This window comes from Dysidea avara, chromosome 6 (assembly GCF_963678975.1).
Source record: "Dysidea avara chromosome 6, odDysAvar1.4, whole genome shotgun sequence".
In the NCBI taxonomy this organism is placed as follows: domain Eukaryota; kingdom Metazoa; phylum Porifera; class Demospongiae; order Dictyoceratida; family Dysideidae; genus Dysidea; species Dysidea avara.
The window spans coordinates 35,335,256-35,354,077 of record NC_089277.1 but is presented as its reverse complement, the minus strand read 5'-3'; the positions used below and the strand labels follow the sequence as shown (position 1 = coordinate 35,354,077).

The 18,822-nt window shown below is 37.3% G+C and overlaps 1 protein-coding gene across 4 annotated transcripts in view; it reads right to left on the bottom strand.

Moving 5' to 3' along the window:
• Positions 1-5,846: 5,846 nt before the first annotated feature.
• The window catches only part of LOC136257368 (NACHT, LRR and PYD domains-containing protein 4C-like), a 76,184-nt gene continuing 63,208 nt past the window's right edge, over positions 5,847-18,822 (bottom strand). For 2 of the 4 annotated variants that reach the window (XM_066050542.1, XM_066050540.1), the window contains exons 2-4: positions 13,546-13,899; positions 6,117-8,789; positions 5,847-6,061 (exon numbers count right to left, since the gene is read on the bottom strand). In XM_066050542.1, the coding sequence (XP_065906614.1) occupies positions 5,995-6,061; positions 6,117-8,014 (1,965 nt within the window). In that variant the 5' untranslated portion in view covers positions 8,015-8,789; positions 13,546-13,899 and the 3' untranslated portion in view covers positions 5,847-5,994. Of the gene's footprint in view, positions 6,062-6,116; positions 8,790-13,545; positions 13,900-18,822 lie in introns of those variants that run through there. The other 2 variants (XM_066050541.1, XM_066050543.1) reach the window with 2 other exon arrangements.

Here is an 18,822-nt window from a genome sequence, read left to right as displayed (position 1 = left end):
TCTACAAGGTGACTTCCTCGAGCTGATCTCTCTACAGGTTGATTTGTTTGTAGCTGAACTCTCTACAGGGTGATTTGTTTGCAGCTGAACTCTCTACAGGGTGATTTGTTTGTAACTGAACTCTCTACAGGATGGTTTCTTTGTTACTGAACTTTCTACAAGGCAACTTTTTTCTAGCTGATCTCTCTACAAGGTGACTTCCTCTAGCTCATCTCTCTATAGGGTGACTTGTATCTAGCTGAACTATCTACAGGATGATCTGTTCATAGTTGAACTCTCTACAGGTTAATTTGTCTGTAGCTGAAATCTCTTGTTTCAAACTGATCTCACTGTAGCATAACTTCTTTGTAGCTGAACTCTCTACAGAGTGATTTTTTTTGTAGCTGAACTGTATATAGGGTGATTTGTTTGTACCTGAACTTTCTATAGGGTGATTTGTTTATAGCTGAATGCTCTGCAGGGTGATTTGTTTGTAGTTGATCTCTCTACAGGGTTTCTTTGCAGCTGAGTTCTCTACAGGGTGACTTCTTCTAGCTGAACTCTCTCTTGTTTCTAGCTGATCTCTCTACAGAGTAACTTGTTTGCATAGCTGAACTCTTTACAGAGTAGTATTTTGGTTGCTGAACTCTCTACACGGTGACTTGTTTGTAGCAAAATTCTTTACAGAGTGACTTGGTGGTAGCTGAATTCTCTACAGAGTAACTTACTTGTAGCTGAATTCTCTACAGTGTGACTTACTTGTACTGTATAAACTATAAAGTGACTTGTCTGTAGCTGAACTCTCTTCAGGATTACTTGTTTGCAGGTGATCTCTATAGGATAACTTTTTTTATATAGATGAACTCTTTACAGGGTAGTTTCTTTGTAGCTGAACTCTCTACAGGGTGCATGACTTGTTTATAGCTGAACTCTCTTCAGTGTGACTTGTAATGTTCTGAATCACTACAGCGATATATTTGTAGCTGAACTCTCTATAGGGTGACTTGCTTCTTGCTGAATTGTCTATAAGATTAACTGTTTGCAGCTGAACTCCCTACAGAATAACCTGTAATGTAATAGAATTCTATAATGGAGTAAATAAATTAGCTGAATGCTCTATTAGGGTGACTGTTCTATTAGAGTATCTCGATCTCTCATTTGCTACACGGAGTTGGCTTTCGAATCATAACTCAGTGGTTTGTAATCCAATTCTTCTATACTACTGCAAGGACTTTCAATGAAGATTATTCCAGCTATACACCGATTTTCAGCTCATTGCTTTAAGCGGTTTGCCTAGTAGGCGTGAAAACTAATACTTTTTTATTCCTAAAACTCAATCGCGTAATTGTGACACAGGTTGGGTTTTGTGTCATATCTCCGTGGTCTTCATCTCGATTCCTTTCAAACCACCAAAAGGCACTCCTATGATGGTTACTCCATCTACATAGCAATTTTCAACTCATTCCATGAAGCGGTTTACCCTGCAGGCCGGCAGAGGCGTAGCTAAGGGGGGGGGGCAAGGGGGGAGGGGGGGCATTTGCCCCCCCATCACTAAATGATTTTTTAAAAACCTTCGTCACAAGTTTACCAGTATTAAATTGACACGCAAATGACTGTAAATTATGTACACTACTACGCGGTATCACCACTGCAGGGGTTGCTAGTGAATGGGCACACACAACATTCAACTCGCTCGTGAATCCATCAAACGAAAATATTAGAGACATACTTCTATGTTTAGCCTAGATTACTCGCGTGATAAAACATTTTTGAATCTAAAAAGAGTGACCCGCTTCTCCGCAGCAGGAGTCACAACTCACAAGTGACAAAGGAGACCAGATGACGCTACGAATCTGCTGCCTACGAGGTGATAAAGTGTTAGCTAAATAAATGTACCAAGTTTATTTTATCGAATCGATCACACTGGACCTTTGTACGTACGGCAGTGCAGTCTGTTTTTACTTTGTCAGTCAGTCAGGTGGATCAGTCAAGCTTACAAGTTCTGCTAGCAAGACAGGTGGAATTTCTTGCAATACATGGCATTTGAATTTCGCCGAGTGAAGTGAGTGAATACGTCACCATTGAAATCACGGTACAGTACTTGGTCATTTTCAAGTGTCTTCCATCAAGAATTTATCTCGTTTGTTAAACTTTGTTCAAGCTGATATAAGGATTTCGAAGCACATTATTAAGGAATGGCTAGATGCTGCTGCCTCTGCTAGTATCTCTGCCTCTCAGAGAATTTTTCTAGCACGAAACTGTACAGAGTGGTGCACAAATTAGACAGTTTTATTTTTGTAATTACAGTAATTAGTCTTTTTTGTTGTTTTTGCCTTGCCATGCCCACAGTGTAGTCCTCTACTTTTTGTGTTCGCATGCTGTCTGAGGTTTCACATGCCTATTTGTTTTGTTGTACATCTTTTCATCACAATTGTTAATGATGGTTATCTCTCTCCTGTCAACAGTGTGCTAGGACTGCAGCACAGGCTGTGGCTAACGTAAAGTAACTTGTATTTGCACTAAAGTATTAGCTCTACCGGACTGGATGAATTTGTTGGAGTACAGTTGTGGCACGTGCGATGATGCTCGACGAATATAGCTACCTCGATTGGAAGCAGTCAGTACTGAAATAGTTACGTAGCTAGTTATTTAAGCTGTAATAATACAACACCGTATGTTGGCTAGCCCCCCATTGGGTCATTAGCCTTTTTTGCAGTCATGAATGATTTTGAGTGTTTCGTGGAGGCATGCCTGCCTCTCCATCACCTTCTGGCTAGCTACGCCCCTGGCACAGGGGCGTAGCTAGCCAGAAGGTGATAACTCCTGAATCATTCATCGGTCATAACTCCTGAATCATTCATCGGATTTGCACCAAATTTGATGCTAGGATTCGCCTTTGGATTCCCCTTCTGTGTGCCAAATTTCAAGGCGATCGGAGTACGCGTTTGCGTTTTATAGCAATTTTTGCAAGTGCGAAAAGACGAAGAAGTAAAAAGAAAAAAAAACGAAACTTTGTCCACTCGTATCTCGGAAATGGCCTGAGTAATTTCCTTCAAATTTGGAGGCGGGCAACTCTGCAGCAAATTTGGTTCCAATCGGATGAGGTATCACCAAGATACAAATGTGTGAAAATGACGTTTTCTTTCTTCCTGTCAATATACTCACGGTGGCGCGCCGGCTTCTTGGGCCGCACGACACGCTATCGTGTGTCTTGATTCTGATAAATAATTTGTTATTGCACCTTTAGGAAACAATCTGTGAAGGAGCTGTGCATGACTGTTTGTAATTAGCTTCATAAATTGTTGTGGTTTTGTTTCTCCTGTTTTTAGGAGGTTTCTCTCATGAATTTGATTGCTATACCTTGATATTCAAACTGCAGAAGTATAGACAAAAAAATTTATAGTTAGCTGCTCTGCAAACACAACTTTAGGTAAATTTACATGTAATGTAGTTCAGTAGGGTGGTTAATCAGCTTCATACATTGTTGTGGTTTTGTTCCTCCTGCTTTTAGGAGGTTTCTCTCATGAATTTGATTGATCTACAGTTCTACACTTGTTATGTAGGGTAGCATAGTCAGGTGTTTTTTCAGCTTGCATAAATTGTTTCTCCTACTTTTAGAAGTTTCCCTCCTGCTTTTAGGAGGTTTCTCTCATGAATTCAAAGAGTAGAAGTACAGACTTTTCTAGCTAGCTGCACTGCAAACACAACTTTAGATAACTTTATATGCAATGTAGCTTAGTCTGGTGGTTTATCAGCTTCATAAGCTGTTTTGGTTTTGTTCCCCCTGCTTTTAGGAGGCTTCTAATCAGTTGTAAAAAGGTTTTCTTACTGTTATGGTAAATCTTACAGAAAGACGTTGAAATATGTCAAAATAAGCAAAATCATTCAATCTGTATGCCAATAATGATGACCTTGCTTACTAAATAGTTATGCATTCTAAGTGAAAATTAATCATGAGTGTATGCCTGTAATATGTACTAGTCTTGTTAAGTTAAAAAGTAATACGCATAGGATCCTGACTGTCTTTTAGCAATTTTTTAAACACAAGAAACTAGTTGATTCTGTATCTCTGAGTCTATCATAAATGTAGTTTTGTCCATTCCTTAAGTGCTGCTGGTGCAGCCAGGAAAGGAATACATTGAAATTTTGCACTACAGCCGGTATCAAAATGGAATCACATCTCCAGGATATATCGAAGTACTCAACTGATCTTTAGATGTATAAAAAGAAAGCTTTGAAAGTAGCTAATATAATTCTAAAGAAAAGGCTTTCTTAACAAACTTTCTCTGGAAGGTAGAATCTTTGACAAAAGTTTCTACACTAAGTTAATACTGTAGTACTTACACTAACTATGCATGTTAGTAAACTGTCTGTAATATTTTATGAAACAAGCTTTACTAAATTACTTCCAATTAATGCACATCATAAATGTTTTGCTATGGTTATTAATTAGCTACTCGAATCTGCTTTGGTCACTTTAAATTTCATCTGCCAGTTCACACCTGTTTACTGTCAGCTCACATGATATAATTATGATAATAAAGTACAGTAACATCAAAGGCTTTGCAGTTCAGTTTACTGGATATAATGTCACCGTTACTTAGAACACTTCATAGAATGCCAAATTGTATGGCAAAAACTGTGGCACAAGTAGCTACGTATACCATGCATGAATAGCTAATGTATTATATGTATGAATTTATACAAATATATGTACATACTGACCATCCCAGCAATAACATGTATATGTTACATGCAAAGAAGCAACCGAAAACAATGGATGAACTTATGTGGGAAATATTATGGAAGTTGAGAGCAAATCTCTAGTTAATGAAATTGATGTACATCACTAAAGCCTAAAACAGAAGTGTGTGCGCCATTGTGATGAGTTACCCAGTGTTTATTGAAATAAAGACTGCTTTCTATTCACACCATGCACTATTATATACAATAAAGCTTCTGGTATGTTGTCAATACAAACTACTGAAGGAAACTAGTATTGTTAGCTATTACAGTACAGATAGATCATACGTGGGAGAAGGTGTCATACTGACTGAGGTAGTGTAAAATGGTGGTGGACAATTGTTGGGCTTGTGGATATATGGAGGAAATTTTGCCATATGCAATGATATTTTATTGGGAATTAAATAGCAAGCACTGTGGTGGATCAAATTCTTCTAAGCTAAAACAAAGATGCGTGTAAGTCTAAATATCAGGTTTTGATACATAAAGTTTACAATTTGACAGACATAGTAAATACTCATGTCGCGATTTTATTACTATGGCTTTACAGTGTCCAGCAAATGACATGCACGCCCACAAAAAAGTAGCATGCAAATCTGACAAGTGGACATGGTTCTGCATATTCCTGCAGACAGCACAATACATTCCAACATGGCCCTATGTAAGATTCTTGAATACGTTCAACTGAATTTCCATCAATGCAATTGAGCTTGTCTATACCTATGATTACATATGTGACCAGGCCTGCGAAAACAGGGCATGTGGGCACAAACTACACCCCGTCACTTTACAGGTCATATCTCAGTATTGGAACACAATATTTGTATTCTGTAACTTGCATCATAAAACCAATTAAATGCTTATTGAGAGCTGAAAATAGCATTGCCATAACATAATGTTACAAAACGTTACAAGCGATGAAAGTTTGAAAAAGTAGGCAAAAATCATGTGCCCACATGCCCTATTTTTGCAGGCCCAGTCACATATGATCTCATCCAAATCACACTCAGATATTCAATAAAGCAGATGAGACCCACTTGACTCGGACTCAGATAATCTGGATGACCCGACACACTTTCAACACTGCTAAATATCTCCAGTTTTGAGTAGAAATTTCACCCACATATGTGTATAAGTACGTAGCTGTGAAAATTGGTCAGTTATTATCATTTAAAATAAAATACCAAATGTACATTGTATCGAAAGGGCATAATATGTGTCTAAAATCAGGTCAAAAACAACTACAGGGTATAGATACAAAAACTGTAGCAACTATGTGTACAACAAACCTTTCCAATTTAATATTTCATACTTCCTTTTCATAATTTCATTATATGTCCTGAAAAACAATGAAATATACAATAATTATGATTTATATGACATTTACTGCATACCATAAAATTGACAGTGATGGTTGTTTTTTCTCTTGGCGGCATCTTTGCACGCAATCTAATAGGACACCAATTTCTTTATCCTTTGTAAACAAAAATTCTTTTTGTGGACCCCAGAATGGAATGGTCTTAGACTGCATGTCCATGTCGGATTGGTGAACTAGCGACCATGGTGAAATAGATGATTTTCTTCCTGGTAACCAGAACAACGTCAACAATTCCAATGTAGTATTACTGACACAACTGTTGAAGATGGCAATGGCTTCCAGTTTCTCCAAGTGGACTGGATTAAGGAAGAGATGTTTTAATGATGTATTTACAGACAACATGACACAAACAGCATCACTGGCTGTCTTATCTATGTAGCAACCAGAAATGTCAAGTGTTACTAAACTGTTGTTGGATTGTAGTCCAGTACAGATACAGCATACATGCTCTGATGACCACTGAACATATTCAATGGGATTTTGATGAGGAAAACTGGTAAAGTCTATGATGGTTAGTGTTTGGTTAACTGCAAGACATTTTCCTAAATCTTGTCCAAGCTTGTGAGAAGTACCAAAAGGACCTGGCCATGTTTTAAGTGATGTAATGGATTGGTTAGAATACAGGCCTTGCAAAATGGAAGTGATCACATTAACATCACTGACATCACGAGCATTCAAGTTTTTCAAGCTACTGCTCTTACTTACAATGTTACTGAACAAGTCTAAGTCATCTTTAGAAAATCGGCAACCACCAAAAGCATATTTCTTCAGACATTTGGCATTGCACAATGCATTACAAAAAGTAAGTGATGATTTTAAACTCGTTCCTTTTTGAAATGAAATAAGACACAGGTTTAATGACTCAAGTGATTCTAAGGTTTCAATTACACGGCCAAGACTTTCTAGATCTTCTTCACTCAGTTTAGCTGATGGCAATGTAAGGGTAGTGAGCTGAAGATGATGTTTGCAAATACTATCACACAAGATTTTGATGCAGCCTGGCTCATGAAAGTAATATATACATGACAATGTCAATTTCACCAGATTATGCTGACAGGAAAAAACTCTAGAGAAAGTTTCAACTCCTTTCAATGACAAATGTATACCACAGCAGAGAGACACCATTTCAGTTAATGGTCCATTAAAATATTTCTTCATTATTTCAATGTGATTGTCTCTAAAATTTTGTGATACACGAAATGAAACTGATAAGTTTGAACAATTGCAGGCAAAAAGAAAGTAAAACACATAGTGATATTCTAAAAATGAGTTTGGAAGAAAACAAACTTTATAATTCTGTTCTTTAAACACTTGACCAAATTCGTTGCAAAGGGAAGTATCCTGGGCCTCAAATAGACACTGGAGTATGGCATTGAGTACTGTAGGGTTTTTCTTTGTATTGATAAACACTTGCCTTAACTGCAGTATGACAGACTTTAAAATATCTTTGCGCATTAAACCAAAAATAAATGGAAATACATTGATCAGATAAGATCTTGCATGAAAATGTTTGTTTATTGTATCTTCAACACTGTTAGAATCTAATAATGATTTAGCCGCCATCAGTTCTTGGACTGCACGATGAATAAAACTGTAAGACTTAACTCTATCACCAAACTCATCTGTGACATGTTCAATGTATAGCATTCCAAATCCATCAAACTGGTCAGTATTTGCAATAGTAAGATCCTTTAGTTCTTCTTCATAAAACACCAACTTTTTATCAAGTAATGTTTTTAGAGCTAACTCACATAGCTTTCTGAACACCGGTGCTAATTCACAAGGAATATTTTGAAGACTCTTAAATTGTACTCTCTGAGATTCAGGTAAGTTGAAGCGAACACACAAAATAACAAATCTTTCATACAATTTTGAAAGACTTGCTGGCAGCTGGTAGTCACTGTCACAAAACATATTATGACAACTGTGATGGGGATGTAAAAATGCTGACGTAGGTGTTCATGGCCTTTTAAGACACCAAGCAAAGAGTCTGCAGATGGTGGATCACTTTTAAAATATTCTTTAATGTAAAATTTTACCATTTCTGGAGTAAACCCCAGTATTTGATAATAACGATCATCTACAGCCTTAGCTATGCAATCAGAACAAGATGGACGAGACGTTACTATGATGGTAGGACAAGTTAGTGCACTCTTTTTAAATATTATATCATGAAAGAAAGACTGAGACTGCAAGTGGTCAGGGAGCTCATCTCATCCATCTAGGATACATACTAATCCATTACCATTGTGCAGTTGAGCATATTCTAACATATTAGGGCAATTGAGTTTATCAAACAGTTCATTCAAACCTTTTATGTTGTGATAGCAACTATCGCGAAGTCTGATAAAAAACACCAAATCATTTTCAAAAACCTGTATTTTACCTTCAGCCCACTGCTTGCAGAGTTTAGAAGTTAGTGTGGTTTTACCAGCTCCAGGATCTCCCTCAATCAATGTGATTTTTTTGTAGCCATAAGTTAAAATGCTGCCAGCTCCAATATACTGTACATTGTCCACACGACCCATAGAATGGTCCTCACGGAACTTATTTTCCGATCGTGGAGACCTCATTATGGCAATGCCTAAATGGAGTAATGGTCCTCCCAATTTAGACCACCTGGTAGGTTCCATTTCTCTGTTTTGATAACAGGACATTAAATGCTCCTTGCATTTTTGGAAGCCAGGACCTGAAAGCAAGAATCTATGTAATAAATATACATGTGTATCCTGTATGTATATTTATGCATACATTAATGTGAAATGATTTGCAAGAACCTTACATGTTCATGATATTTTTAGTCTATATTTTTACTACATTTCCTTTATCTCGATAGCCAAATGAATGGTTACCTGAAGTTTTAGTCCTAGAACTCATGAACTTTCAGAAGTTATAGTTCTACAAATTGGTAACAACAGAAAGTTGTACAATGATAATGGAATTAAACAGTCATAAATTATGAAAGCGATCTTACATAAATGGGATGTAAATGTTTCCCATAAACAGTTCTTAAATGTCCTTCCTATGACCAGGTTGTATAGAAAACAATTAATGTATCTGCTGTTTCTTTCTTCTTGCATCTTGTAAACGGCTGCTCAAAAAATTAACAGAAAATTTTCATAATTAAATGTTAAGTATTTTATCCCATTGTGAAAAAAAGGTGTGGCCTTAAAAGACTGGGTGAAAAAAGTTGTAAGTGTGCCATTATTAAAATTATATTAGTATTAACATCATTGCAACCATTTGTTGGCCGCTACCTTTGACCTCACAACTTTTTTCATCCAGGCTTTTTAAGGCTGCAACTTTTTTCACAGTTTGGCTGTTTTTGTGTGGATATTACTTCTTTTTGTAATTACAAGTTCAAAATGGTTGGCCTTGATACTGTACTTCTTTTTAACCTTACTACAGTGGAAATTGTCAAAGACTATGTTACGAAGAAAACAAACTTTGAAGGTGTATATGTCAGAATGACAGCTGGGCAGATTCGACTCAAGGGGAGATTCCTTATCCTGAGGAAGCTTCCACAGCAGAAACGGCTAGTTATACCATTCAAGCACTATGGAACTATGAATACATGAAAGCAGCATTTTCTGGTTCCGTAAAATGAGTACGTATGTCGCCAGCCCGCACCGGCTGTACTTGGCTGCACGACACGCTATTTTCAGAATTGTTTAGTACTCTAATAGAGCACACATTTATTCTGAGCACTTCAATACAACGCACATAGAATTTCCAGCGAGTTAAATCATTCTAGTGACTAAACCAGAACTTTCATTTACAAGGTAGAAATTAAGTGAGGTAAGCAACTGACAACAGTGTAAAGGACTTGGATGTGTAGGTGTGGAGGTCCCTGGTTTAAAACCTGGAGATTTTTTCCCAAACCTCTTTTTGTGCACCCTTTTTTTCTACTTCTCAGTGACTGTTCTATTAGAGTATCTCGATCACACGTTTTTCATGTTTGGTTTTGCTTTATATGTATCTCCTTGGCTACCACTCTCAGTACTGTCAAACCATAAAGGTTTGCACTATGATAGTAATTTCATGTACAGACTGGTTTTCAAGTTATTCCGTCAAGCAGATTACCCTGTGGCATGACAACAAATCACTTTTGCAATTTTCAAAGCCGCACATAATTCCGTTATTCTTAGTTTGATCTGTACGAAAATTGAGCTGTAAATGTGCTGCATTATGTTCTTACTGTCCTCCACATTTGAGGTCAATCAACTAAAGCACGCACAAGTTATTGCAATATTTCTTAAGTGTGCAAAAAGAAAATTTATGTAAGAAGATTAAGAAGAAAAATACAAAGAAAATAAGACAAACTTTGAACACATATATCTCAGTGATGGCTGGGAGGATTCAAATCAAATTTGGAATAGGAGGTTCCCTATCCCAAGGGAGTTTCCACAGTAAAACTGGTTAATTTCTGTTCTAGCACTATTGAGCTTACGAATGCACGAAAACAGGATTCCTGTAAACTACACACTTGTCTGTCATGTTTCTGCACTAGCTGTACTTGGCCATAATTAAAAGAATCCTTGACATCCTTTATAATAAAACTTATATACATCCACATGTTGAACATTGTATTCAAGTGCCTTACTATGCAAGATATTAATTTGAAAAAGAAGATTCAACATCGTGCTATTAATTTGTTCCTGAGTTTTATCTAATAAAGATAGAGGTATTTATCCTTCAGCACAATTAGCAGCTAATAGAATATCATGCCATTTTACGTAGATGGATTCATTTCATCTGTGTGCTGATCAAATGGATAAGAGCAAACTCCAAGCAGAATTCCATACCTTTGGGAGCTCAGGAACACAAAATAGAACAAAATACAGAGACTCGACTTTGAAAGGACAAGCCAATAACACCACATTCAGTTACTCAAGTGCCTTGTAGGCTCACATCAAATATACCACATGATTTCAAGCTTGCTAAACTGGTAAATACATTAAAGTTTTATGCCAACATAATGCTTTCAATCAAATGTGCATACATGTGTGCACCCTACTGTCAAGTAGGCAAAAACTGAAAAAATACTACACATTATATTTGATGTACACTTATTATGATTATGATTAAAGTATCTGGTAAAGGCAGAGCCTGTATACCATAAGTCCTTATAAGGGCCTAAGATGTTTATATTAACTGCACTAAGTATGTTTGAAAAGTAGGAGAAAGAAGAAAAAATCTATGACTGGACCTGGGCAGCCTCGAACCTGCTGCCATCCGATTAACACTCGGACGCTTACAGGAGTTCACATATGTGACCATCTCAGCAAAAACCCATCTAGTTTGCACATCATCTGAATTTTTTTTAATTTCTCAGCATTATCTATATTGTCCAAGGAATGGTTCACCAAAGTTTCAGCCTTCTGTGGTGAGTAGTTTTGGAATTACAGCGCTAGAAAGTAGGAAGAACAAGGAAATCAATTTGTACAGAGACTATACTAAAAATAAACTACAGGCGCTTGCATTCGCAGCCATAACTTCTGTTTGGTTTAGTCTACATAGTCGCAATTTGGCTTACAATGTTCACCATGGATTGGCAGATCAGCCAAGGTATAGTTTTAGCCTTGCAGTCACTTGCGCATAGGCGTATGAAGGCGGTTTTGTTTAAGAAACAAAGATAATTTTGGTTACGTCTACCGCTTCGTCAACAAACGTATGTGACATGCAAACCACTGGGGCTACAGAAATGAAACAAAGATTTTCGAACTCTCCATGAGTAGGCGAATACGATGGTATATAGTTTTAATTGATTTGAGTCTTCCTTCTTCAAGGACTGGCCCAATAAAAACTTGAATATTTTTTTCTTGTAGCATGTGTAATTTTACGAAATATTTTTAAATTTTGACTTTCTCGAAACGTATACTTGTGCAAACTAGATGGGTTTTCGCTGAGATGGTCACATATACAAGATCAACCTACTCTAATACAGCAGTCACATACACATACTCTAATAAAGCAGTCAGCTTTCTAGCATAATTTTTAGAACATCATAAGCTATTTTGTTTAAAGCATAACTGGGAGTGGCCCAAACTTAGTGCCTTGCCAAGATCAATAAAGAAGGCATAAGCTTTTAATCAGTAAACCCACAAGGTAGTTAAGAACAAAGTGACTTTTGGTTTTTAAACATGGCTTCAAACAACCACTGTAACTCATATAATTGTACAATTGTTAACCCCATAGCTTGCAAACTTGTGCCATTTTATCTAGTATGCTACAAGCCTTAGGAAAGAAAATGATCCTACTCTATGACAAAGGCACAAAGCAAAAACCTGCTATGAAACAAAACAGCAACCAGAACTCAGTAATCAGGAGCTTAGTCCACAGAAAATTAAGTTGTTATACTAATTCACAGGCTTGCTGAATACTACAAGGAAGTTGGAAACTGGACTATCAACACTCACCTGGACTACTACCAATATAGCACTTGTGTCTAGTGGGCTTCAAAAGTTTCACAAATAATTCAAAGCATTGCCTTGCTCGTGCTATGTATGTGAACAAAGCACTTGGTGCTTGGCCTTGATGCTAATAAAGCATTTGCCTCATACGTTATTTACACTTCGGCCACTCACCTTATCTTTTATTGTCCAAACAACGCTCACCAATGTTTTAACATACGTGACCGGACCTGCGAAAACCTGACACAATAGCGCAAGCCTAAATTTCCAGTATAAAGCATTGAAAACAATGGGTGAAATATTAGCGTATTATTGAAAAAGTTCTGTAAATTTTTGAACGCTTCTTTCTTAGTGACGGAAGGGAGTAACAATAAAACCTGGATACCACCTTATTTGCCTACTCAAGAGGAGTTGGAAAATCTTTGTTCCATTCCAGTAGACCCAAGGATATGCAAGTTATAAGCGTTTGATTATGTCACGTCAAAACGATTGTACATGATCAATTTTTCTTTACGAATTTTGCCTTTGTATGCAGTGAAGAAGGGTGATAGAAGGACACACTTACCCAGTAAACGATTCCCCTATCCATGGCAAACATGATGGTGAAAATTTCAGCCCAGTACATTAATCCATTTGTAAGTTACAACTGTTTTAGTAAGCGCCTGTGATTTATTTTCCCTATGCTTGCTGTACAAATTGATTTTTCTGTTGTTGCTACTTTGTAGGGCTGTAACTCCAAAAGTTATTGACATTTGAGGCTGAAATGTTTCCAGAAGGTACACTTGGCTAACTAGATATTTAATAATAAACAGGAATTCGAAAAAGTGCGCTATTGTGTCGGGTTTTCGCAGATCCGGTCACATATACATACTGGTTAAATAATTAATTATGGATAACTAGTTTTGAGACATAGCATAAAAATGGTTAGCTGGGTAGCTTGTGTTGTGAAAAATTTTGTTGCTACAAAATGATTGTTATTTTTATGAAATATAATGCATTTCTTTACCACTAATTCTACAAACTATAATTGACCTGGAGAACCACTAGTAACAGACTGACCAACATTAATACAACCTCTCATTTTGCTGGCTAGTTCAGCTGTTGATACTGTACCATGATGTTCCATTATTCTCAGCAAAGTGTAAAAGCACTCTATGCTGCCAGCTTGTAAGGGACCATCAATGAAGTGTAATAGCTTTATTACTTTATCCTTTGTTCTCTCTTTAGCATTTATCTCTTCCAGGTCACCCACTTTGATCAACTTCTCTTGCACAAAGCACGGTAACAAGTTATTTATATCCACCATTGTGTAACACAGCTGAGCATAGTGATTTGTGAAGACAGCATACTCCATGTTAGGTTGGGGGACAGACATCTTGGCAAACCCTATAGAACAAATATTACCAGCACTCAAATACGTCATATAGAGTAGAGTATACTACTGCAACTATTCCCTTACATCGTGACTTAATTAATTCTATTAAGCCACACAGCCAGGTCTGTGGATGCACAACAGTATTGTTTTCAAAACTATTGTGTGTTGTATGTATGTATGTTGCTTGTGTTGGGTGTGTGTGTGTGTGTTTGTTAGGATGAGCCTATTTTTTTCTACGTACCTACTTTTCTTTCCAGCAATTCTTACCTATTTTGCTCCATATTTTGCTCATTTTGCTATTTTGCTGAGCATCAATTGCAGTATCTAAAGCTAACAAACATGTGTGACTGCTCTATTAGAGTATTTTAGTTGTCATTCCTATGAGCGTATGTTGTATACTATGAGTGATTGTTCTATTAGAGTATCTCGATCTTTTTCATACAAAATGTGCTAAGTTAGTTGCCATTTCTTGGTGCCCAATTTTCCACCTATTTTTTCCCACATTTTGGTCTTTGACATATTTCCCAAAAAAATTCTGCAAAATCAGCGCATCCCTTGTGTTTGTGTATGTGGGGTTGGTGTTTTAATGGCAAATGGGGTAGCACCTCCTTGCAATGACTCCTAAGCAATTGCTGTTAGCCGGCCAAGCTATTGACGATCATGAGGTTGGATTACTGTGTGAGGGTGCTAACTGATGGTATCACTTGGCACACACCAAACTGGTGCTTTGGCAGAGGTTTTGCAAACATCCCAGGCACATACTGCTGTTAGAACTCCAATAGGTCCTCTGATTTGTTTCTGTGTGGCTATGCTATGACCACTGTGATAAAGCAGGTATGCACTGACAGCGTTGCTGTTTGCCCTTCCTATTTGGAAGGTCATGTAATACATAACCAGGCAGCAAAGAAAAGGTGGAGGATGTATGTATGTAGTGTCTCTGTGTGTGCACGTGCTTGCGTGTGCGTGACTTTTAATTTGTACTGGCTGACTGGTATACACCAAAAAAATTTATTGCAGACACCTTTGTCAACAACTGTCTGTATATAGAACAAAGGTCAAACAATTGTATAAGGTAGTGATGTACCACTATCATCACTGTTTTCAGAATATACATGTCCAATACCTACCGATAAGAGCATGACAACATTTTAATAGTATGTAGCTAGCTGAATAGAGTGCACAATAGTGATTATCAACCTAAACAAGTTGATATGCTCCTTCTAAGGTGCCCATGTAGTTAATATGCACAGACTCATTGTCATAAGTAAAAACTGCAGCACATGTTGGAATTACAGTGCATAACTGTATTAAAAATCCCGCCTATATTTTTTTTGTCATTTGATTGAAAAACAAAAGACAGTCTTACAAGCTCTACTAAGTTGGAGAAACAATCATATGAATATACTTTATCATAACTGAGGATAGAATAATGATGTTCATGATCCATTAACAGGTCATATATTTAACAGTGGTTAAAGGTAGCAATTGGACATATTACTATATAGGCTGTCTATTTTTCAACCAAATGGAAAACGATAAAATACAGGCTGGCTGGTGAGACTAGCTCTGTATCACTATAGGAATATTGTCCCACAATAGCTAATATAAAGTCTAGCCCTTGCCATGTAGTAAGGAATACAAAGTTATACAAAGTTATACAAAGTTATATTAAGTACAGAAGCTTATGGTATTTTGACTATTACTAACTAGAGTGCTTGTAAATATCTCCATAACATTAAATTTTACCAAATTAAATGAAATAGCGATCTTTGCAAGTGCAACAAGAGATGAATGATGGCATTACAGCATAGCTCAGTGGGAAAGTCCCTACTTTGGCATTGGACAAAATAATTGTTATAGCTTATGTGCCAAAGTAAGGACTTTTGTACCAAGCTATGCATCATTCATATCTTGTTTCACTACTTTTTATTGCATAGATCCCTACTTTATTTAAATTGACAATGTTTTAAAATTCTACATGTAGTTTGTGTAACTTTTTGTTGTAGCACAGCTAGCAACAGTGTAACTTATGACTGCTCTATTAGAATATCATACAAGAGCGACTGTTGTATTAGAGTATCTCGAGTCAGCCAAGGGATGTGCAGTTAGCTAGGGATGGGGTCATCTTGTTTGCTGTTAAGTAAATAGCTAGATTGTTAAGAGGTGTGGTCCCCAAACTCTATCACTATTAGTCCACCTAGATTTTTATTTGATGGGTGCGGTCGCGAACCTATCACAAACAGGATCCTAACCGGGAAGTTGCAGATACCTATAACTAGTATACCTCTCATAGTAGCGTTGGGACTATGCTTCTGAAATCCAGCTCTGAAATAATTCTGTGGCATTTAAAAAAATATGCTGCTGAAAGAAAGTGTTGATATGGAAAATTAATGCCTCGATATGGTTTTAATGCTTGAAGAAGAAGACAACCAACCTATAAACTAATGCCTTTTGTATAACTCCTCTGTTTAAACTTGATAATAAATAAATACCTGATTGAAGATAAAAGGAAAGACAAGGTACAGAGGGAACACACTCGTCAGAACCCCAAAGGTACACCCCACTGGCGAGTCTGTTATTGTGGCATGAAACGGTGGCCGTGTGCTGCTTTGTTTGGCCTCTGGGCTTGTGATTGTAGTCAGTGAGTGAGTGAGTCATATGAAATTTAGATTTTAAAAAAATTCTTCCGTCACCAGTAATTGTTTTCTTAATTGTTTCTAATGCTGCATTTCATGTTAGATAGACTAATACTTTTGTACAAGGTGATTTTTGTCACCCCTAGGATGATTTTTAAAGGCAGAATTTTCGGCGCTGCTTGTCACTTTTAGAGCAATGACCTTATGAACAGTCAACAGTGACTCATAATCCCTATGACTCAGCAACAATGTTCCAGAGAAAAGATCATACAGCCCACCACATGGTAGGAAAATTTTAGGACAGCGTAGTTATGGTTACATCTTTCCCTACAAGTGACATATCACAAGGGGGTGTCACATAGGTACACCACGATCAAAGTCTTGACCAGCCAAAATTTTGTTTTGACCTGTGACTAAGAGTTTTACAATCTTTGACCAGTGACTTAGCAATGATATTTCAGTACATATCGATTGTGGGTTGGAAATTTCATCCTTGACAGTTGACTTGGCACAGATTTGGTGGCCTTGACCTTTTGACTTAGACTTTGACCATGTTTGCAGATCTACTGTAGTGTGTACCCGTATGATAACAGGTCACAGTATCAAGGTGATAATAATGGTTACGTAAATGACTCTTAATTACCACAACCACTCCATATATGGGTTTAACATGGCACTATATTACATCATTCTTTTGCATAACGTACTCCGAATTTGTGGAGGGGAAAAAGATCGGGAAAACTAATGTAGGGCAATTTCTGAGCACTGCAATACTACATCAAGTAATCACTACCTGAAATACAAATCTTGTAGTCATACTTTATCAATACTTGGGATTTGCTGAAAAAGAATAATGGTGTGACTTTTCTGCACAGCTGGTGCAAAATTTAAATTACCTACAAAAAACTTACTTTAATGTTTGAAATTAAATTCAACTTATTTTAGCTTGCCTGAGTTTGTTACTGGTTGTAGCCCTCAAACTACCCATTTTTGTCGCTGCTTGATTTCCAATTGACATTACATTTCTTTTGCCCTACAAAAATCCCTCAGTGCATGCCTAGACTGCATGTTTCAGGGGATCAAGTCACCACTGGGTCTGGGATTTTTTATTCTGCATTCTTCACAATTTTAGACATGTTTCTGACTCCCTGTATTTATAGGCCTAACCTTCTCACAGGCCCCCCTAGTCAGAGGCGAATCCAGAAACTGACAAGGGGAGGGGCACAAACAAGTTCATATCCACACCATTAAAAAGGGGACCCGCAGCTAATGTATAGCTAGCTAGCTATAGGTGGTACACAAAGCAACAAAATATCGTGAGTGTTTCACTGTTTAATTTTACCAATTAGGCCATTGCAGAAGATTGTAAAGTCTTCAAAAATCTGTTACAAAAGCTATTAATGGCTTGAACATCTGCCATACGATAATTATTTCTAGGTGCACGAAGGTGCTGGATGATAAGTTTGGGTTTGGTTTTAGGTGAATCTGCAGTAAAAGGAGGTGAAACTGATAGTTTTTAAGTATTCAATGTTATTACTTGAGGAATAAACTGATTTTACCCTTACTAGCAGTCTTACAAGATATAATTCTTTCCAAAAGGAAGGGATAGAGGAGGGGGGGGGTCATTTGCTCCAAATGTCCCATGCTGAATCCGCCATTGCTAGTGGGATAGCACTTAATATATAAAAACCCTTTGATGGTGAGAAGCCAATGTTTAACTGCAGAGAAGATCTCAGATCCCAGCTATTGTGGCTCCCTTGGCGCATGTCTATAGATTGCATGTTGCAGGGGATCAAGTCACCACTGGGTCTGGGATTTTTTCTGCATTCTTCACAGTTTCAGATACATGTTTCAGACTCCCTGTATTTACAGGCCTAGCCTTCTCAAGGGGGTGTCACGTCGGCTCATGCTGTAGGTAGATCTGCGACCGCGGTCAACGTCTTGACCGGGGTAAATTTCACCTTGACCCTTGACTTGCAGCATTTATCGTCTTTGACCTGTGACTTGAGTGTTTCTTGGCGAACTTTTCACCTCCACTTATTTCTCTGTTTTCCTGTACACATCTGTGCTTGTAACCTAGTATAATATTTTCTTAGTGCGTGCTACCAGCAGCTGGGAGAGAAAAATCATTATAATTACGGCAAAATGCCTGTTGGAGCTTTAAAACATCTTCTTGGAGATCCTTACTTCTTGTGAGTTACGTACAAATCCGTAAACTTGATAATAGCTATGTATAGTTTTCGAACCTTCTGTATCGTTTTGACCCACTATAAGAACTATTTTGTGGCCTTGACCGTT